The 21,925-nt window shown below is 25.3% G+C and overlaps 5 protein-coding genes across 8 annotated transcripts; 2 read left to right on the top strand and 3 right to left on the bottom strand.

Annotated features, from left to right (window-relative positions):
• Nucleotides 1–86: 86 nt before the first annotated feature.
• LOC122849752 (atypical kinase COQ8B, mitochondrial) lies at nucleotides 87–13,272 on the bottom strand. The gene is made up of 9 exons (XM_044148561.1): nucleotides 13,139–13,272; nucleotides 12,761–12,966; nucleotides 12,143–12,691; nucleotides 11,867–12,083; nucleotides 11,591–11,715; nucleotides 1,754–1,838; nucleotides 1,547–1,662; nucleotides 1,320–1,482; nucleotides 87–1,246 (listed from the first exon to the last, which is right to left on the bottom strand). Exons 2-9 carry the CDS (start codon nucleotides 12,950–12,952, stop codon nucleotides 615–617), a joined length of 2,079 nt encoding a protein of 692 aa, XP_044004496.1. The 5' UTR covers nucleotides 12,953–12,966; nucleotides 13,139–13,272; the 3' UTR covers nucleotides 87–614.
• On the top strand, nucleotides 10,043–11,584 carry LOC122849767 (toll-like receptor 3). Its single transcript, XM_044148580.1, has one exon. It carries the CDS (start codon nucleotides 10,380–10,382, stop codon nucleotides 11,556–11,558), a length of 1,179 nt encoding a protein of 392 aa, XP_044004515.1. The 5' UTR covers nucleotides 10,043–10,379; the 3' UTR covers nucleotides 11,559–11,584.
• A 13-nt stretch (nucleotides 13,273–13,285) lies between the features above and the next one.
• Nucleotides 13,286–16,525, bottom strand: LOC122849750 (vacuolar protein sorting-associated protein 41 homolog). Its single transcript, XM_044148559.1, has 4 exons — nucleotides 16,410–16,525; nucleotides 16,205–16,345; nucleotides 13,809–16,133; nucleotides 13,286–13,728 (listed from the first exon to the last, which is right to left on the bottom strand). Exons 1-4 carry the CDS (start codon nucleotides 16,428–16,430, stop codon nucleotides 13,675–13,677), a joined length of 2,541 nt encoding a protein of 846 aa, XP_044004494.1. The 5' UTR covers nucleotides 16,431–16,525; the 3' UTR covers nucleotides 13,286–13,674.
• A 31-nt stretch (nucleotides 16,526–16,556) lies between these two features.
• On the top strand, nucleotides 16,557–18,739 carry LOC122849774 (non-structural maintenance of chromosomes element 4 homolog A). 4 transcript variants are annotated; one of them, XM_044148590.1, is made up of 6 exons: nucleotides 16,557–16,668; nucleotides 16,988–17,354; nucleotides 17,433–17,534; nucleotides 17,597–17,727; nucleotides 17,792–18,230; nucleotides 18,297–18,732. In XM_044148590.1, the coding sequence occupies exons 2-6, from the start codon at nucleotides 17,237–17,239 to the stop codon at nucleotides 18,464–18,466; spliced, it is 960 nt and encodes a 319-aa protein (XP_044004525.1). In that variant the 5' UTR covers nucleotides 16,557–16,668; nucleotides 16,988–17,236; the 3' UTR covers nucleotides 18,467–18,732. The 4 variants fall into 4 exon arrangements, with proteins under 4 accessions (XP_044004525.1, XP_044004523.1, XP_044004526.1 ...); XM_044148588.1 differs by having other exon boundaries at nucleotides 17,415–17,534; nucleotides 18,297–18,617; XM_044148591.1 differs by having other exon boundaries at nucleotides 16,581–16,642; nucleotides 18,297–18,739.
• Nucleotides 18,725–21,804, bottom strand: LOC122849759 (ATP synthase subunit beta, mitochondrial). The gene is made up of 4 exons (XM_044148568.1): nucleotides 21,622–21,804; nucleotides 20,273–20,749; nucleotides 19,395–20,194; nucleotides 18,725–19,310 (listed from the first exon to the last, which is right to left on the bottom strand). The coding sequence occupies exons 1-4, from the start codon at nucleotides 21,716–21,718 to the stop codon at nucleotides 19,137–19,139; spliced, it is 1,548 nt and encodes a 515-aa protein (XP_044004503.1). The 5' UTR covers nucleotides 21,719–21,804; the 3' UTR covers nucleotides 18,725–19,136.
• Nucleotides 21,805–21,925: the final 121 nt, after the last annotated feature.

The raw sequence follows: 21,925 nt of genomic DNA, 5'->3' as shown, positions 1-21,925 counted from the left end.
GATTATACAAATTGATAATGAATTAGATAGTTTTTTTTTTGTATAAAATTAGACAATAATATTGTCAGAATTATTATCTAATTTGTTTTTAATATTTTTATTTGACTGGTTATTTACAAGCCATAATTAAAAAGTAGTAAACAAGATGAATTAACAATTGATGATTTTGTTTTTTATATTAATTGTTAGCTTTGAAAATTTAATCAATGAAATGTTGTAATTCTTATTTAATTATTTAATATTTAATAGACAAATAAATTTATAAAAATCCATGTGAAATATCCAGTATATTTTTTTATAAATTTAGTTTATATATTAAGGCAATCATTAACTGGCTTGAACAATTTTTTATTTAGAAAAATAATTATTAATTGAAGGATGAAGTCATGACATCCCAAACAGCTTCTGGTTCACCAAAAATAAACAAATAAATCTCAAAACATTAATTCAGTATCAATTATAAACTGATAAGTATAATCCAGGATTAATTAAACATTAAAAATAATAACCACAATTTAAAATTACATTTCAACATTTTAATTAAAATAAATTTTGTCAATTAAAATATTACACTCATTATGAATAAATTTAAAAATATAATTTGTATATTTTTTTTATCCAAATTTATAATTATTATAAACATCTCTAAACATATCACGACAATTAATTTGTACATTAAGTTTAGCACATAATAAAAATACACCAGATAATTTTCTGTGTAAACTATAAATTTCTTCTGGTGGTGGACATAATCTTTCATTGATAATTGTTGGTACCATTTTAGCAATACCACGTGTTATTTGTTGTTGTCCAAAATTAAATTTTTCAGTATTTTCATTAAATACTTGTCCCAACATCATAACAGCATCAACATGAGAATTTTCCATTGTTTTTGTTTCATATCCAGTTAAAAATTTCATTTTACGTGATAATTCAAGTACCTTATTACGATCATTTTGACTTGCACCATTTATTATTTCAATATAATTATCCATAAATAATTTATCATACTCTCTACATGCACCAAAATCAAGTAATATCATTTTTTTAGTTTCATTATTGTAGAAAAAATTTGACCAATTTGGATCTGTTTGCATATAACGAAATACAAATAATTCATTTAAACATAATCTCATAATTAATTTACAAATATGTTCACGTGTTTCAATATCCATATCAGCACATTTATCAACAGGTACACCATCAATAAGTTCAGTTGTAAATACTTTTTTTCCACATAATTGTTCTGTAATATTTTAATTTATAAATTATATTATTTATCATTTTAAATTTAATTAAATATGTTAATTTATATTTACCAATAACATTGGGAACGTAATAATCAGGATATGGTTCAAGAAAATTTTTAAATTTACGAGAACATTCAGCTTCTCTTATGTAATCAACTTCCCAAGCTAGTTCACGTTTAGCAACTTCTACAACATTATCAATGAACATTCCTTTGGGAAATACATTCCATAGCTGTTGTAAAAAAAAATAAATAAAATTTAAAAAAGGTTTATGATATAATTAATTAATTTCTTACTTTTAGTGTTCCAATTAAATTGTCAATGTCACTTTGAATACCTTCAGCAACACCTGGATACTGAATTTTCATTGCAACTGATTGACCATCAGCAAGTGTTGCCAAATGTACTTGACCTAAATAAACAAAAAAAAATTATTAATTTAATAATTTGCATTTAATTTATATTGATATTTGTTGGAAATTAATTTTCATTAATTATTTTACCTATTGATGCAGCAGCAAAAGGTTTTTCTTCAAATGTTACAACTTTATTTCTCCAATCTGGTCCCAATTCTTTATCCAAAACTTTCTAGAAATAAATTTAATAACGTTAAAAACAAATTGCGAAATAATATTAAATCCATGAGTAAATTTAAATTGCTATTAAATTTAACACAGACAGATATTTTTAAGTTAATAATAATGATAATAATGCGAGAAATTTCCGAAAAAAGATTAACAAAGATGTTAAATTGTACAGTTAAATTAGACGTTTATTTGTCTACGGATTTTTTTTATCGTAAATAAAAGATTAATAATTAAGTATAAATAGTATATTTTTCGTATTCATTCGTCAGTTTATTAAATTAAATTACATAGCAACAATAAGCAAGTGTTTCAAACGAAAAAATAAATTACAAATAAAAATGAATATAAAATTCATTATTTTTGGCTATTTTACAATGGGTTTAATTGTCTCAGTGAGACTGAGATATTTACCAACTGGAGATGAAGTAAATAATTGTTATTCCAAAAATGGTTTAAAAATTTGTTCAAATATCTTGGTGGGCATTGATGAATCAATTTTAAATCGTAATAACAAACAGCAAGTTATTGTTATTGACAAAAGTATTACATCAATTTCTCCAAGTGCATTTGAAAATTTAAATGTCAAACATATAAAGCTTGAAATACAAAATGATAAATTAAGAATAAAACCAGATTTATTTCAAGAAATTTTGATGTTAGAATCATTGGAAATTAATCCAGGAATTGTACAATTGGAACCAAGAATTTTTGCTGGATTAAAATCGCTGCGTTCATTGTCATTGTCAATTGATGGAACTCAACAAGATTTTAAGAATTCCCTGGCAGAACTTGTGTCATTGGAAAATTTAACAATAATTAATAGCAACATGATGAACATTAATCTTCAAACATTTTACAAAATGAATCCAACAATAAAACGTCTTGATTTATCAAGTAATAATATCGCAAAAATTGGTACAGATGTATTTTCAACTTTATTTTCACTCAAAACACTTATTATCAACAAAAACCACTTGGTAAAACTCGAGGAAGGTATGTTTGATGGAATGGATCTACTTGAGCATCTTGAAATAACATCAAATAAATTAACAAGAATAGAAAAAAAAATGTTTAGGGGTTTAGCTAGACTCGAGACTCTTGATCTCTCTGATAATCTCATCATGCATATTGATGATAAATCATTCAATGATCTTAATATTTCAACTTTATCATTGTCAAATAATAAATTGACAATAATAGAACATGGAATTTTTAATGATATAAAATCTTTAAAAGTTATTAATTTAAATAATAATCAAATTGGTAAAATTATTGACTCAGCATTTGCAGGTACAGTACTTGATAAATTAAATTTGACAAAAAATAAAATTTCTCGTATAGATGAGAAGAGCTTTAAAAATATATTTGTAATAGTACTTGATATTTCTGAGAATGATTATCATTTTGTAGCCAAAAATGCATTTGGACATTCTAGAATTACATCATTAATTGTTAATAAAAACGTTAATGTTATTAAATCTTTCTGGGGTCTTGATAAATCAACAAAAATTATTGAAATATAAATTTTTGAATATCTCAAAATTATTTAACTAATTGAAACTATTAGTCGATTTTGTTTTCATTTATGTATAAGCCATTATTAATTATTGTTAATTGAAATATAAATTTACTATTTAGACGTGCATTTAAAAACTCTGAAGAATTGAGACGTTAATTATTAATAAAAGTCTTATCATTATTAAAAATACTTGGGGTTTCCGTGAATCAAAAAAAAATTGAGTTAAAGTCGTACATAAATAATGTAACATGATATTTACATAACAAACACCAATTGAGATAAAATTATTATACTGTTGAGAATAATAAAAAAAAAAAACAGATCTATATTTTGTAATAAAAAGAAATAGAAAGAATTATGTAGGCTCACTTATTAATGACTTTGTTGTTGGAAAAACTAAATGATGTTTCATTTATATAAGCCAGAGATGACCTAAAACTTTCTATTCAACTCATTCATATTATAAAAAATAAACTCAGTTTTATTTTAATTGTCAAAGATACTATACAACTATGATAATTGTTTGAAAAAAAATTTATTATTCAACAAACAAATGAATAAACATGAGTATTAAATATTTAACAATTAACGTGATAATATTAGCGAGTTTATTTTTCACTGTGGAGTTGAGAAGTCCAATAATAAAAGATGCAGAATTGGCTTGTTATTTTCATCGAGCTGGTTACAAAATTTGTAAAAGTTTAAAAACCATGGTGAAGATTGAAAAAGTTAATTTTGATCTTGATGATGATCAAGAACTTGATATAGTTGACAAAAATATATCATCAATAAAACCAGGTGCATTTAATAATTTAAATATTACAAAATTAAGTCTCAAATTAACAGACGGTCAATTAGATTTAAAACCAGATGGATTTGTTGGATTATCAAAGTTGGAATCATTGGAAATTAATTCTGGAATTGTATCTTTAGAACCAGGAATATTTGCCGGATTAGAATCACTACGTACATTGACATTAAGAATCAATGGAGCTCGACAAGATTTTAAAAAATCACTGGCAGAACTTGTGTTGTTGGAAAATTTGACAATAATCAACAGCAACATGATGAATATTAATCTTCAAACATTTTTTAAACTTTATCCAGCAATAAATAAACTTGATTTATCAAGTAATAATATCACAAAGATTGGACAAGGTGCATTTTCAACTTTAAATTCATTGACTACACTTATTATCAACAAAAACAATTTGACAATACTTCAGGGAGATATGTTTGAAGGATCAAATCTGCTTAAACATCTCGAAATGACATCAAATAAACTAACACGAATAGAAAAAAAAATGTTTAGGGGTCTAGCTAGACTTGAGACTCTTGATCTCTCTGATAATCTCATCACTATTATTGATGGTAAATCATTCAATGGTTTAAATATTTCTACTTTATTATTATCAAATAATAAATTGACAACAATAAAACATGGAATTTTCAATGACATAAAATCTTTAAAAGACATTAATTTAAAAAACAATAAAATAAGTTTAATTGAACGTTATGCATTTTCCAATTTAATACTTGATAAATTGAATTTGACAAAAAATAAAATTTCTCGTATAGATGGGAAGAGCTTTAAAAATATATTTGTAAAAGTACTTGATATTTCTGAGAATGATTATCATTTTGTAGCTAAAAATGCATTTGGACATTCTAAAATTACATCATTAATTGTTAATAAAAACGTTAATGTTATTAAATCTTTCTGGGGTCTTGATAAATCAACAAAAATTATTGAAATATAAATTTTTGTATATCTCAAAAAAAAAATTTAGTTAATTGGTTGACTAATATTGTTTTTATTCATGTATAATTATTGTTAATTTAAATATAAATTTACTATTTAGAAATAGAAATTTAGTCATTTATCAAAATTATTCAAGTGTAAATTATTTGTACGATAGAAAAAAAAAAATTGAGTTAAAGTCGTACATAATGTTGACATGAATAAGATAAATTGAAATAAAATTATTATACTGTTGCTGATAAAAAAAAAAAAAACAATTCCATATTTTGTAATAAAAAAAAAAATGTAGACCTAGTTACTAATAACTTTGTTTTTAAAAAAACTAAATGATGTTTCATTTATATAAGTCAGAGATGACCTCAAACTTTCTACTCAAAAATAAAATCAGTATCATTTCAATTGTCAAAGATACCACAACTATAATAATTGTTTGAAAAAAATTTATTATTCGACAAATAAATTAATAAAAATGAGTAATAAATATTTGGCAATTAACTTGATAATATTTGCTAGTTTATTTATCACTGTGGAGTTGAGAAGTCCAATAATAAATGATGCAGAGGTGACTTGTAATCTTCATCGAGCTGGTTACAAAATTTGTAAAAGTTTAAAAACCATGGTGAAGATTGAAACAGTTAATTTTGAGCTTGATGATGATCAAGAACTTGATATAGTTGACAAAAATATATCATCAATAAAACCAGGTGCATTTAGTAATTTAAATATTACAAAATTAAGTCTCAAATTAACAGACGGTCAATTAGATTTAAAACCAGATGGATTTGTTGGATTATCAAAGTTGAAATCATTGGAAATTAATTCTGGAATTGTATCTTTGGAACCACGAATATTTGCCGGATTAGAATCACTACGTACATTGACATTAAGAATCAATGGAGCTAGACAAGATTTTAAAAAATCACTGCCAGAACTTGTGTCATTGGAAACTTTAATAATAATCAATAGTAAAATGAAGATTATTAATTCCCAAACATTTTGTAAACTTTATCCAAAAATAAATCTACTTGATTTGACAAGTAATAATATCACAAAAATTGGTGCAGATTCTTTTTCAACTTTAAATTCATTGACTACACTTATTATCAACAAAAACCACTTGGTAAAACTCGAGGAAGGTATGTTTGATTCAATGGATCTACTTAAGCATCTTGAGATAATATCAAATAAATTAACAAGAATAGAAAAAAAAATGTTTAGGGGTCTAGCTAGACTCGAGACTCTTGATCTCTCTGATAATCTCATCACTTATATTGATGATAAATCATTCAATGATCTTAATATTTCAACTATATCATTGTCAAATAATAAATTGACAATAATAAAACATGGAATTTTTAATGACATAAAATCTTTAAAAGTTATTAATTTAAATAATAATCAAATTGGTAAAATTATTGACTCAGCATTTGCAGGCACAGTACTTGATAAATTAAATTTGACAAATAATAAATTTTCTCGTATAGATGAGAATAGCTTTAAAAATATATCTGTAAATGTACTTGATATTTCTGAGAATTTTTTTTATTTGGTAGCCAAAAAAGTATTTGGACATTCTAAAATTATATTATTAATTGTCGATAAAAACATTAATGTTATTAAATCTTTCTGGGGTCTTGATGAATCAACACACGTTATTGCAATATAAATTAAAAATTATAAATAATTATTTCGTCATTGTCAACTCATTAATAAAGGTACAATTAAAAATATTTTACAATTTATTTATTCCTTCGAATATTGAACTCATTTAAATATTTAAAATCTGAAAATAAAATTATTTATATAACCGTAGTGTTGATTTAAAGTCATTAAGAAATTTATTGGTGTTTTGATACTACGATTGATCTTTGCATTGATCACCTGATGGAAAAAAATAAAAAAAAATTTCAATAGCTATTAACAGTAGTCAGTTGATAAGCATCCTTCGCACAATAATTATTATTAAAAAATATATTTCAAGATGACGAGGCTTAAAAAATTATCCTTGTTGTGCAGTATTTTTTTCTACATGTTGTTAATTGTTAAATATTCAGAGACATGTCGTGAAAGTGATGGATATAAAGCTTATACTGTAAAATCACGCTTTAAAATTTGTTCGTTTCACAATGCATTGGTATCAGTTGAAGATCGTCAACCAACACAAACTTATTATAATGAGCTACACATTATCGACAAGATTTCATCAATAATACCAAATGCATTCAAGAATTTATCGATAACTGATTTACGATTGCACATACCAAATCAAAACTTGACTGTTAGTCAAGGTTCATTTAATGGTTTAAAAATGCTGAAGTCATTGACAATTGATTCTGGAATCATAACTTTAGGACCACGAATATTTGCAGGACTGGAATCACTACGTTCATTGAATTTATCAATTGATGGAACTCGACAAAATTTTGAAAACTCACTGGCAGAGCTTGTGTCATTGGAAAATTTAACAATAATTAATAGCTACATGATGATTATTAATTCTCAAACATTTAACAAAATTCATCTAGAAATAAAACGACTTGATTTATCAAGGAATAATATCATGACAATTAGACAAGGTGCATTTTCAAATCTCAATTCACTGACTACACTCATTATCAACAAAAACAATTTGGCAGCTCTTCAGGAAGGAATTTTTGAAGGATTGAATCTACTTAAGCGTCTTGAAATAGCATCAAATAAGCTAACAAGAATAGGAAGAAAAATGTTCAGGGGCCTGGATAAACTCGAGACTCTTGATCTCTCTGATAATCTCATCATGCATATTGGTGATAAATCATTCAGTGGTTTTAATATGTCCATTCTATCATTGTCAAATAATAAATTGACAACAATCGGTGAAAATGATTTTGAAGATATGTCAGTTAAAATACTTGACCTCTCTAATAACACAATTGATATTGTAGGCTATCATGCATTTAAAAACTCTGAAATTATGACGTTAATTATTAATAAAAATCTTGTCATTGTTAAAAATACTTGGGGTTTTCGTGAATCAACAAAAATTATTCAAGTATAAATTATTTGTACAATAAAAAATTCAGTTAAACTGGTGCATAATATTTTCATTAAAAAATAAAAACAAAATATTAATAATCGAGGCTTCAGAGTATTGTGAAATTGCTGATGGTCCAAAGATCAATTGAAATATAATATATCATACTATCGTTAATGATCGAATAACAAAAAAAACAATTTTATACTTTGTTATAAAAAATAAAATAAGAAAAGGATGTAGACCTAGTTACTAATGACTTTGTTTTTGCGAAAAACTAAATGATGTTTCATTTATATAAGCCAGAGATGACCTAAAACTTTCTATTCAACTCATTCATATTATAAAAAATAAAATCAGTATCATTTCAATTGTCAAAGATACCACAACTATAATAATTGTTTGAAAAAAATTTATTATTCGACAAATAAATTAATAAAAATGAGTAATAAATATTTGGCAATTAACTTGATAATATTTGCAAGTTTATTTATCATTGTGGAGTTGAGAAGTCCAATAATAAAAGATGCAGAGGTGACTTGTAATTTTCATCGAGCTGGTTACAAAATTTGTAAAAGTTTAAAAACCATGGTGAAGATTGAAACAGTTAATTTTGAGCATGATGATGATCAAGAACTTGATATAGTTGACAAAAGTATATCATCAATAAAACCAGGTGCATTTAATAATTTAAATATTACAAAATTAAGTCTCAAATTAACAGACGGTCAATTAGATTTAAAACCAGATGGATTTGTTGGATTATCAAAGTTGAAATCATTGGAAATTAATTCTGGAATTGTATCTTTAGAACCAGGAATATTTGCCGGATTAGAATCACTACGTTCATTGACATTAACAATCAATGGATCTCGACAAGATTTTAAAAAATCACTGCCAGAACTTGTATTGTTGGAAAATTTAATAATAATTAATAGCAACATGATGATTATTAATTCTCAAACATTTTATAAATTTTATCCAGAAATAAATCTACTTGATTTGACAAGTAATAATATTATAAAAATTGGTGCAGATTCTTTTTCAACTTTAAATTCATTGACTACACTTATTATCAACAAAAACAACTTGACAAATCTCGAGGAAGGTATGTTTGATGGAATGGACCGACTCAAGCATCTTAAAATATCATCAAACAAATTAAAAACAGTAGAAAGAAAAATGTTCAGGGGTCTAGTTAGTCTCCAGACTCTTGATCTCTCTGACAATCTCATCACGCATATTGGTGATAAATCATTCAATGGTTTGAATATTTCTACTCTATTATTGTCAAATAATAAATTAACAACAATAACACATGGAAGTTTTAATGGCTTGAAATCTTTAAAAGACATTAATTTAAACAACAATAAAATAAGTTCAATTGAACGTTATGCATTTTCGAATTTAATACTTGATAAATTAAATTTAAATAATAACAATATAAATTTTATTGGGGAAAATGATTACGAGGGTTTATTTGTACACGTGATGGACTTGTCTCATAATAAAATTGATACAATTGCCAGAGATGCATTTAAAAAGTCTAGAATAATGTCAATTATTCTGGATGATTATCTTGAAGTTATCAAAAATACTTGGGGTTTTACCTCACTTACAAATATTACTCGAGTTTAAAATTTTCAACTGATTAACAATGAAAAAATAATTTTAAAAAATGATAAGTAAAATATCGATTAAATAATTTCAACATCGATTATAATCATTTTTTTTTTTTCATTCTATTATTTGTTAATTGTTTCTTTATAAAATATAAATTTAAATCGATTTAGTTTACCAGAATAAAAAAATATATATTTGATTTAAATAAAATCCAGAGAACTGGTTGATAATTTTCTTTTCTCATGAGCAATTTAAATATTTTTTAATAATTGTTAAGAATTTATTTAATTGACCAAGAGTAATTAATACTCTCACTAATGAAGCACAAGTAAAAATATATATATTTTTTTTTATTTTATACTTGATGATAAAATAAAAAAAAAAAAAAAAAAAACAAGTTCGTCAGGTAGCGAAGGACTTTGGCTAATGACTTTGTTGTTTGGAAATACCGGATGTTTTTTTTATTTATATAAGTGAAAGATGACCTGAATGTTCTATCAAAGTTCATTTTGACATTATCAATATCACTTCTTCAAAGATTATCAAAGGTGCCAGAACAATTATAAATCTTGTTGACTAAAAATAAAAAGAATAAATTATTTACTCTACAAATAAATTAATAAAAATGAGTAATAAATATTTGGCAATTAACTTGATAATATTTGCGAGTTTATTTATCACTGTGGAGTTGAGAAGTCCAATAATAAAAGATGCAGAAGTGGCTTGTTATTTTCATCGAGCTGGTTACAAAATTTGTAAAAGTTTAAAAACCATGGTGAAGATTGAAAAAGTTAATTTTGATCTTGATGATGATCAAGAACTTGATATAGTTGACAAAAGTATATCATCAATAAAACCAGGTGCATTTAATAATTTAAATATTACAAAATTAAGTCTCAAATTAACAGACGGTCAATTAGATTTAAAACCAGATGGATTTGTTGGATTATCAAAGTTGGAATCATTGGAAATTAATTCTGGAATTGTATCTTTAGAACCACGAATATTTGCCGGATTGGAATCACTACGTTCATTGACATTAACAATCAATGGAGCTCGACAAGATTTTAAAAAATCACTGCCAGAACTTGTGTTGTTGGAAAATTTAACAATAATTAATAGCAACATGATGAATATTAATCTTCAAACATTTTTTAAACTTTATCCAGCAATAAATAAACTTGATTTATCAAGTAATAATATCACAAAAATTGGACAAGGTGCATTTTCAACTTTAAATTCAATCACCAATCTCATTATCAACAATAATAAATTAACAACTCTTCAACAATATACATTCACTGGACTAGTTCAACTTTCAAATCTTGAACTATCATCTAATCAATTAAAAACAATTGAAAAAAATATATTCAATGGATTGTATCAACTCACAAAATTGGATCTAAGTGAAAATAAAATTACTGATATTTCTTCCAACGCCTTCAATGAAACAAGCATCACACATTTATCATTGGCAAAAAATGAATTAAAAATATTAAAACCAGAATTTTTCTATGGCCTGAATAAATTGAAAATAATTAATTTAGATTATAATCATATTACTTATATAAATGATATGACTTTTTCTAAAATAACACTCGAAAAATTAAGTTTACGACACAATAGTTTACAAACTATTGACAGAGTTGTATTTCGTGGACTTGTTACTGATGTAATTGACTTGTCATTTAATAGAATCAATGGAATAACAATGGATGCATTTAAAAATACAACATTAAAGTCATTAATATTGTCAAAAGATGTCTGGGGATTTACTGGACCAGTCAATATAATTGTCACATAATTTTTTTGTATTTTTTTTAATTATCAACTTACCGATACTTGCCATGTTGGCATGAAGTCAGCACTCTGACGAACACGTTCAAATGCTCGTTGTAATTCTGGACTTATCACAGAATTATCTTGGATACTTAAAATTTGACCAATTTTTAAAGCAGCACCTTGTTTAACAAACAAATATCAACTCATTAATTTAAAAATTAGTAATATAATTAAATTTAAATCAATTTAAAAATATAACAAATGGTGTAGGGTATAAAATTAGTGTTAGAAATTATTTTTAAATTAATTAAAAAACTGAGAATATTTTACCTCTTACTGTGCATAATGTTGATACAATTCTTTCAGCATTTTTTGGAGTTAAAAAAAGACTGTCTAAACTTTCGTTATTTTTATTTTTAATACCCAAAAATCTACGACCATATTCAGCTGCTGTTCCACCACCAAGTTTAACACCAAGTTTTCCAAATTCAAATAAACGTTCAATTCTTGTACTTGGTACTTTTCTTTCTCTTGCATTTTCTAAAAGCTAATAAAAATTAATTTAAAAAATTATCATTGTTATTTCGATTTTTTTTTAAAACTTACTGTTTGTTTTGGTTTTATTGTTGGTTTAATTTTTGGTTTTATATTAATTTTTTTATCATCATCATTATTTACACCAGTTGTTTCAACACTTGATAAACCTGGTGATTTATTTTTAATATTATTTTCCAATTTTTTTTCATGTTCTAATTCTAATTTTCTTAAAACTTCTTTATCTTTTTTTGTTAATTGAATTTTTGGAATTGTTTTTTCTAATTTTCCAATTGTTTCTATTTTTTCTTTAACTGTACTATAATTTTCAGGCACATCAATGATATTTTTATTGTTTAGTAATTTATCATTATCAATTAAATTATCAGCTGTTGTTTTAACAGTGTCAACAAATTTTGTTGGTTTAATTTCACGTGGATCTTTTGCTGGATTATAAATTTCTAATTTTGGAGTTATTTTATTTTCTTGATTGTTTATATTTGATTTAATAATATCAAGATCAATTAATTCTGATGTCTGGTGTTTAGTATACTCCAATATTCCTCTTTCAACAACATAAATTCTGTCAATTATTTCTTTTGTTTCTAAATAAATTTTTTCCTATAGAAAAACAAATAATTCAATAAATAACAATAAATAATAATTTTATTTTAATTTTTTTAAACTTACTGGTATCTTACTTGGATCAATTTCACGTAATTTTTCCAAGGTTTCTGTTAAATTAGCTGCTGCTGCTGATTTAACACTTGAATTATCCAATATTTTTTTGGCACAATCACTTTGTTGTTTTAACAATGTATTTGCAACAATTTGTGCACCTTTTAAAACACCAATTAAATCAGAACTCCAGGGACGTGCCATTTTATAATATTCAACTAAAAATAAATCATTACATGATTATTAATTATATTTATCCTTGAAAACAAACATGATGAAATAACTCAAAAAAATTGTGTAAAAAAAATATTTTAAAAAATCATTTTAAATTAATTTTTTAAAAACAAATTTTAAAAGTAAATTTAATAGTTAATTAGTTTATTGTCTTACCTTTTATTTTTTGTAAATTATTTCAATTTTTTTATTGTTGTTAAACAGTGTATTTATTATGACAGACTGCAGTCACGCGATTTTCTTGTGCCCTTGTAACCTAACCTAACTCTTCTCCCACTTTTTTATTTTAACAATAATTAATGATTTTTTTTTTTTTTCAATTTATATAAACATTTTATTGTTGCACATGATAAAAATTAATATTATTATATAACGATGATTATTTACATTGTTTATTTATATCACACTTGAATAATAAAATTAATCAAAAATATAATTCATAAAAAAATTATTTAAAAAATAAAATTAATAATTTTTTTTTCTGTTCAATTAATAAAAGAGCTAATAAACTGTAAATTACACTGGTTAATTAATTTGTCTTTCTATAAATTTACGTATAAAGTATTAAAATATGAAATAGAAAAAAAAAAAAAATAAATTATTTACATTTGTTTTTTCCAAGAAAAAAAAATTAATAATGGCTTCTTTTTTTGTTATTGTCAAAAATTTAAAAAAATTCATAATTGATGAGATCATTTTCCTAGTGTTGTTTTTTCTTTTTGTGGATTACATATTCCACAATTTTCCTGGAAAAAAAAAATTAAATAAATTAATAATTTGTTTTATGTATTTTGTTGAATTAAATAGAAAAAAAAATTTAAATTACTTGTTCAATATCAGGTAGACACTCTTTATGAAATAAATGTTTACAATAAAAAACGACTAGATTTCTTGGATCTCTAACAATAACTTTACGATGACATGCTCCACACATTTGATCATCATCAATTAATATACCTTTTTGATGTGATCTAACAAGTTTTTCATGTAAATTAAAATAATCATTTGATAATATTGTTTTACATCCTTTTTGTACATCAACTTGAAGATTATAATCACACATCATTTTAACAAGTGCTTTTTTAAGTCCAGGTATTTTCATTGTTGGTTCAATTCTTTGTACCATTAATCTTGGATCAACATATGTACCAATTTTTTGTAATAAAAATGTAATATTTTCTGAATTATTTAATGAATAATTAATAAGATCATTCCATAATTCTTCATCATCATGTTCTTGACAAAATTCAATAGCTGATTCCATATCATTAAGTTCTCTAGTCATAAGTCCAAGTGCCTCAGATGTATTACCAATTCTACCAAGTAAATAAACCATTTCTGGATAAAATTTTTTTTGACTACATATATCAAGTGCTTGTTGAATTGGATAATTATCTGATCTTCTTAATAATGGTAATAATTTATCTCGAGAATAATCAGCATATAATCTAACAAGTAAACCATGATATTTACCTTTTAATTCTTTAGTATCTTTTTTATCAAGTGCATCTAAATAAAGATACAAATAACGATGATTATTTTGTAATTTTTTAACAACAATATCAGATGGTACTCTGTCTTTATCTAAAAAAAATTGTATAGCTCTATCAGCATCTAAATCCATTAGTCCTTCAATCATATCATAAACAGATTGATAAAGTTGATGTTTTTGTATTAATTGAAATACATCTTTATGTCGTAATTTTAAATACATTGCTAATGATTTATCATATTTACCATCATGACTATATAATATTGCTAATGCTTCAAGTAAAACATTTTTATATTGTATATGATTTAATAAATGTTCAAGTACACCATTAACAACAGCAGCAACAGTATATAATTTTGGTGACCATTCTTTAACTAATTGTAAAAAACCATTTGGATCCATTTTTAAATATTCAAATAATACCATTTCATATATTAATGGATCAAGTGTTATTTCACCACGTGGTAAATATGATGATATTGAACGTAATTGATGTACTCTTGCAAATTTATATACTTCATCTTCCCATAATTTTTTATCTCTACCAAGTACTTTTAAACATAGCTTACCAGCATCATTATAATTTTTAGTTGTTAATAAATAATCAAGATAAACTCTTCCAACATTTATTAAATTATATTTTTTACAATCTTTACCATCATTTATTGTAACAGCTTCAAGTGCTAATTCAAATTTACCATGTGATAATAACCATTCAATACGATCATCAATATCATATAAACTAGCAATAACAATATCTTTTGGACTAACAATAAAAAAACGATTTTCATCAGTTAAACAATCAAGATTATAATCATTACAACTGTATTCTTTATATCCTCTTAAACTAAGATAATTTGCACATATTGTTATAAAATCTTGATATTTTGGTTCAACAATATGTAATGTTGGTCTTTGACTTTTTCCATCATCATCAAGTTCTTTTGGACAACCAAGAATAACTAATTGTTTATCAAGTGGTGCAATACCAGATATATAAAAATCAACTTGAAATGTTGATATTGGATCAACAATATATTCTGGTAAATCACGATTAATCATTTCTTGTATTGATCTTTTACGTATTTGACATATTCTAACAGTATCAATCCAACCAATTAATAATATACGTTCATTATTCCAACGTAAATTACAACGATAATGTTCTGGTAAAGCTGATTGACTTTTTGACCATTTTAATAAACCCAATGAACATTTTGCATTTAAATCATAAACACGTACACCAGTATCAGATGCCCATGCAACAAATTGTCCCATCCAAGCAACTGATCTAACACCACCTTCAGCTTCACATAATATTGTTAATTTAATTCTTGAAAATAATGATTTTTCATATAATACTAATTTATCATCACCAGTTATAAATCTTTTATTACCACCATTTAATGAATAACTTGGATCAATTGCAATACTTTTAACCAAACGACCAAGTGGTATATTATGATTATTATCTGATGTATAAAGACCACATATAAATATTTTACCATCATCTGAACATGATGCAATACAATCACCTTTTTGATCAATTGATATTTGATTAACAGCAACTGTATGACCTTGAAGAGTTTTTGATTGTATTTTATTTCCTTGATGATCAAGTACATGTATTCTACCCCAGTGTGTACCCAAACAAAGAAACTGTAATGATTTTTTATATTATTTACACTTGTTTATACTTATTTTTTATTTATGCAATTTATTTTTATTACCTTTGAATGAACAGCAATACAACTTGCAGCATCATTTTCCAATATATCTTTTATGTTATTTTGCATTCTAACATATTTTAACTTTGGCTCAATTTCATCTGTCTCAGAGTATGAATCATCATTATGATTACTCTGATCATCCTTAAAAAAATAATATAAACACTTGTTTATTTGTTGTAAATATTTATTATTTATATTTAATTACCTTTGGAGAATTTTCATCCATTATAAATTAGCTTCTATAAAATTTTCTTTGGTTAATTAAATTAATAAACATTAATTTAAGGAGTTGGCTGTCAAATAATGACAGATTTATTATTATTATTTATTTATGTTTTTTTTTTACGTGTGTTTGGTTATGAAATTCATCACAGCTGATGAGAAAAAACAGTTGCAAACAGTTGTAAATAATTTTCAGGCCAACGACATTTTGTTTGTGTCAGTTATTGATAAAGAAAAAAATAGTAAAAAAAAAATTAATTTAATATCTTTGATTTATTTAAAACATTTTGATATTAGTAAATAATTAATTTACAATAGAAAATTGTACTTTGAACACTGTTATTTTTTTTTTTTTATAAATTAATAATTTTGGTAATGATAATGGCGGTGGTGGTGGTCAATTTGAACCAATCGAAATTCAGAGTTTCGACGCAAAAAAAATCAACTCTGGATAATTTAATATTTTTATGATATTTACAATAATTAAATATCAATTATTTTTATATTAAAAAATAATTAATAATGAATAAATATTGAATAATTTTTTAATTTAATTTTCAGATAAATCAACAACAAAAAAATATTGAAGTTACATGAAAGCGCTGCCTTAAAATCGTCGTGCGTGTTTTTTTTTTTTTTTCTTGAAGAATTTGAACCAACCAACCACACAAAGCACACACAACAACAACTTTTCACATTTTACTTTGTGATCCTGTCTGAGCCTGTTCACTCGTATTTTGTTTTAATTTATTTTATCATTTTAACATTAAATTGTCATTGATTATTGTGTTTAATAAAATAATAAAAAAAATGTCTGCAATATTATCAACACCACCAATGGCAAATCGTGAACGACGAAGTTTTTATGCATCTCCTGTTGATCGTAAAGCAGCACTTCGAGATGCATTAAATAAAGCAACAGATTTACGTATGTTAAATTATAAATTAATTGAATTAAATAATACTTAATGATTTTTTATTTACAAAGGTGCTTATCGCGTTATAGAACATCATGCTGATCCAGAAGCTCTTGATAATTTGACTGAAATGGTTGAGAGGGTTGATGAAATTCATCATGATTGGGAAAATGCTGCGACTGAAGAAAGAAGTATGTTATTTATATTTTTAATTAGCTTGATGAATTAATTATTGTTAAATTTTATTTTACAGTTGAAAATTCAGATCAAGTTTTGATTGATTCTGAAGTGATGACATTATCATCAAATATCATTCAAAGCTGTATGAATTCAATGTCCAAAGAAATGAGTCAATACAAAAGATCTGATTTTGTCAAAAAAATAGTAAGTATTAATTTTAAAATAATAAATTTATGATAAACATGATTAAAATTTATTTTTTGTTCAGATATCTTTTGCTATTGGTCTTGCTGATGAACCACATGATGAGCCAAATTGGAAACTTCTTGAACCAAATATTCTTTGTTTATTTAAAAATACACCACAAGTATCAATGCTTTTAAGTAGCATAAATCCAGTTGCTAAACCAGAAGCAACACGTAGAAATGAAACAGCTGTTGCTCAACGTCGTTTAAATCGTGAAAAAGAAGCTAAAGTAACATTAAAAAAACCTGATACAGTAACAGTACTTGAAAAAGAAGATACTACTGTTGAACAAACAGTTACACAACTTGCTAAAAAAATAAGAATGATTTATAATGATACTGGTAAACAACCAATGAATTATTTTAAATTGGTTCTTAATCCACATGATTTTGGTAAAACAATTGAAAATATTTTACACACAGCTTTTCTTGTTCGTGATGGACGTCTACGTATGCTTCGTGGTAATTAAATATCATTATAATTATTATCCTACTTATAAACTGTATCTAAATAAATTATTTTTCCAGTTGAAGGTGAAGCTGATCTTTGTGTTATGCCAACATCAAACAGAGAAAAAGAAGAAGCAGAAAATAAAGGAATTAACGTCAACATTCAAAATATGATTAGCATTAATTATGAACAATGGGAACAATTGATTCAACACTACAATATCACTGAGCCAACTATTGACTTTTAAAATAACTTTCTTAAAAAAAAAAAAAAAATACTCTGTTCAAGATTAAATAGTATTATTAACGTTTTTGTGTTGTTAAATTCCTTCATGGATTACTTGTTCAAGTGATGAAAAAAAAAAAAAGAAAAGTATTTAAATATTATTAATTAATCAATAATTAAGTGTCATTATTTTTTTATAATAAAAATTAAATATTTGATAATACTTTGATAATAACATGATAATTAATGTTATAATAAAAACTTTTAATAAATAAATAACTAATGTTTATACTTTTTTTTTTAATTTTTATATTTTTTTTCCTTTTCTTTTTTCGATTTGTTTTTTTTTTTTTTTACTAATATACAATACGATTTCGTAATTGTCATGAATACATTACGACGTTAACGATTCCCCCTGACAATGCAGATTAAAAAAAAAAAAATGTCTAATGAATTTACTGCATAGATAGATCAACGTCAAAGTAATCTTTCAACAAATTTCGAAAAAAAAAAAAAACATTTAAACTTGTTGGAAGATTAATTCGACTGATGGGTTATGTATGTGATTATAATTATTTTAATTTTTTTATTTGTTTATGTTGTTTTTTATTTACCAATTTTTTCTTTTTTTACGTTATTTGAAAATTTAAAATTCTCTTGACAAGAGGATTTGTTATATTTTAAAAATGAACTTATGATTTAGCGAGTGTTTCTGCCTTGGCAACGACCTCTTCAATTGGTCCAACCATGTAGAATGCAACCTCAGGAAGATGATCTAATTCACCAGCAAGAATTTTTTGGAAACCTTTTACTGTTTCAGCAAGTGGAACAAGTTTACCAGGATGACCAGTGAAGACTTCAGCGACCTTTTAACAATAAAAAAAATAATAAAATTTAAAAAATTGTTCCTTTAAAATATAAATAATTGATTGATTAAAATTAAAAATTACCTGGAATGGCTGTGACAAGAATCTTTGAATTTTTCTTGCACGTGCAACAGTTATTTTATCTTCTTCTGACAATTCATCCATACCCAAGATGGCAATAATATCTTGAAGTGATTTATAATCTTGAAGAATTTTTTGTACATCACGAGCAATTTTGTAGTGATCTTTACCAATAATATTTGGATCCATAATACGTGATGTTGAATCAAGTGGATCGACAGCTGGATAAATACCCAATTCAGCAATAGCACGTGAAAGTACAGTTGTTGCATCCAAATGGGCAAATGTTGTTGCTGGAGCTGGATCAGTTAAATCATCAGCTGGTACATAAATAGCTTGTACTGATGTAATTGATCCTTTTTTAGTTGTTGTAATTCTTTCCTGCATGGTACCCATGTCAGTTGCTAATGTTGGCTGATAACCTACAGCTGATGGAATACGACCTAACAAAGCTGATACCTCTGAACCAGCTTGTGTAAATCTGAAAATATTGTCAATAAAGAGCAATACATCTTGTCCTTCAACATCACGGAAATATTCAGCAACAGTTAAACCAGTTAAAGCAACACGAGCACGTGCACCAGGTGGTTCATTCATTTGACCATATACAAGTGCTACTTTTGATGTTTTATCTTTCAATGAAATAACACCAGTTTCAATCATCTCATGATAAAGATCATTACCCTCACGTGTACGTTCACCAACACCAGCAAATACTGAATAACCACCATGGGCTTTAGCAATATTATTGATAAGTTCCATAATTAATACAGTTTTACCGACTCCAGCACCACCAAAGAGACCTAATCAAAATTAAAATAAATATATTATACAATTTGTTTAGCAAAAAAAAAAAAAATTAATTAAAACAATTAACTTACCAATTTTTCCTCCCTTTGCATATGGAGCTAAAAGATCAACAACTTTAATACCAGTTACAAGAATTTCTTGTTCAACAGACATTTCAACAAATTCTGGTGCATCAGCATGAATTGGTGCACGTTTATCAGTTTCAACTGGACCACGTTCATCAATTGGTTCACCAATAACATTAATAATACGTCCTAATGTTTCAGCACCAACTGGAATTCTTATTGGAAAACCAGAATCAGATACTGGTTGTCCACGTACAATACCTTCAGTACCATCCATAGCAATTGTACGAACAGTATTTTCACCAAGATGTTGAGCAACTTCAAGAATAAGTTTTGGTGAACGATTTTGTACTTCAAGAGCATTTAAAATTGGTGGTAATGCATCATCAAATTGTACATCAACAACAGCACCAATAACAGCAACAACACGTCCTTGTGCTGTACCAGCTTTTGCTTGAGTTTTAGCTGCAGCATATTCACGTTCTAAAAAACAACAACAAATAAATAAATAAATAAAACAAAAAAAAACAATTAAATAAAATAAACAATCATCAAGTTAAGTAATATTATTTTACAATAAACAATTTAAGATAAATAATAACAATTAATATTATTAACAATTAATGATGATTTTCTTTATGTTTAAAACCAAGTTGTGTAATGGAGAGCTGCATCAATGCTGTTACATAATTCGATTAAAAAACTTGCCCTGACACATTAATATATAATCAACAAATAATTCAAATTGTCATTAAAAATTAAAGACCCACATTGATGCTCCATGATCACCATAATCATCAGCCACATTATCCACATATTTCCATGAATTTTAAAACTTGATAAATCATTAATTAATCCTAGGCTAAAATAATAACATGGCTGCTCCAAATTTTTTTTATAAATTCATGTTTTGATAATGTTTAAAATAAGCCATTAACAATAACAATAATAATAAATAGTTATTGTTAATAATTAATTACAATTGAGATAACTTATAAATGTTGGAAAAAAAAAATGTCAAGCTTTTTGGGATTGACCCGAAGAGGCCGCCATGTTGCGCCATGATGGAACATCCATTTGTTAGAACTTATATAACATTAAAAAATCGAAAAAAAAATAAATAAAATTTAAAAAATATTGTAATTGTAATTATGTCATATTGAGCAAAATAATTGTTAAATTATTTGTTGGGTTGAGTTGGTTTGATGATAAAAATGTCATAATTGTTAATAAAAAAATTAGAAAAAAGGGAGAGAGAGAGGGAGAGAGTAGTGATGGACCCGGTTAGTTCCGGTGTGATTATTATGATTCCAGTTAAACAATATAATTATTAAGTAATTAAATAATTGACTTACTGTTTACGGACAATGCTCCAGATACTTTGGCAACTTCATTTTGTAAAATAGTAGGTTTGACGGCCCTGAGGCACTTTGAAACGGCACTCAACATCATGGCCAAGTGAACAGAAACGATCACAAATATTCGATCGTAGCTCGACAAACCAACTGAACAATTTTTTTTTTTTTATGTCGAGAAATTTTATTTATGCGCAAGTCAATAAAATATATATACATCTATTTCCGGTAGCCATTTTAAATGAAAAACTGGTAATGATGGTAAAGTAGAAAATGGTAAATTTAAAAAAAAAAAACGCGGTTA

Source organism: Aphidius gifuensis, linkage group LG2, assembly GCF_014905175.1.
Source record: "Aphidius gifuensis isolate YNYX2018 linkage group LG2, ASM1490517v1, whole genome shotgun sequence".
Taxonomy (NCBI): domain Eukaryota; kingdom Metazoa; phylum Arthropoda; class Insecta; order Hymenoptera; family Braconidae; genus Aphidius; species Aphidius gifuensis.
This window is presented reverse-complemented; position numbering and strand designations above follow the sequence as displayed.

Coding starts and splice junctions, on each gene's coding strand:
- LOC122849767 (XM_044148580.1), top strand. CDS start 10,380: ATGAGTAATAAATATTTGGCAATTAACTTGATAATATTTGCGAGTTTA.
- LOC122849752 (XM_044148561.1), bottom strand. CDS start 12,952: ATGGCACGTCCCTGGAGTTCTGATTTAATTGGTGTTTTAAAAGGTGCA. Junction 11,716..11,866: donor AACATTATGCACAGTAAGAG/GTAAAATATTCT, acceptor TTGTTAAACAAG/GTGCTGCTTTAAAAATTGGT. Junction 1,663..1,753: donor TTTTGCTGCTGCATCAATAG/GTAAAATAATTA, acceptor TTGTTTATTTAG/GTCAAGTACATTTGGCAACA.
- LOC122849750 (XM_044148559.1), bottom strand. CDS start 16,430: ATGGATGAAAATTCTCCAAAG. Junction 16,346..16,409: donor TGGATGAAAATTCTCCAAAG/GTAATTAAATAT, acceptor TATTTTTTTAAG/GATGATCAGAGTAATCATAA. Junction 13,729..13,808: donor GTCTACCTGATATTGAACAA/GTAATTTAAATT, acceptor TTTTTTTTCCAG/GAAAATTGTGGAATATGTAA.
- LOC122849774 (XM_044148588.1), top strand. CDS start 17,237: ATGTCTGCAATATTATCAACACCACCAATGGCAAATCGTGAACGACGA. Junction 17,355..17,414: donor AAATAAAGCAACAGATTTAC/GTATGTTAAATT, acceptor TTATTTACAAAG/GTGCTTATCGCGTTATAGAA. Junction 18,231..18,296: donor ACGTCTACGTATGCTTCGTG/GTAATTAAATAT, acceptor TTATTTTTCCAG/TTGAAGGTGAAGCTGATCTT.
- LOC122849759 (XM_044148568.1), bottom strand. CDS start 21,718: ATGATGTTGAGTGCCGTTTCAAAGTGCCTCAGGGCCGTCAAACCTACT. Junction 20,195..20,272: donor TGCAAAGGGAGGAAAAATTG/GTAAGTTAATTG, acceptor AATTTTGATTAG/GTCTCTTTGGTGGTGCTGGA. Junction 19,311..19,394: donor TCTTGTCACAGCCATTCCAG/GTAATTTTTAAT, acceptor TATTGTTAAAAG/GTCGCTGAAGTCTTCACTGG.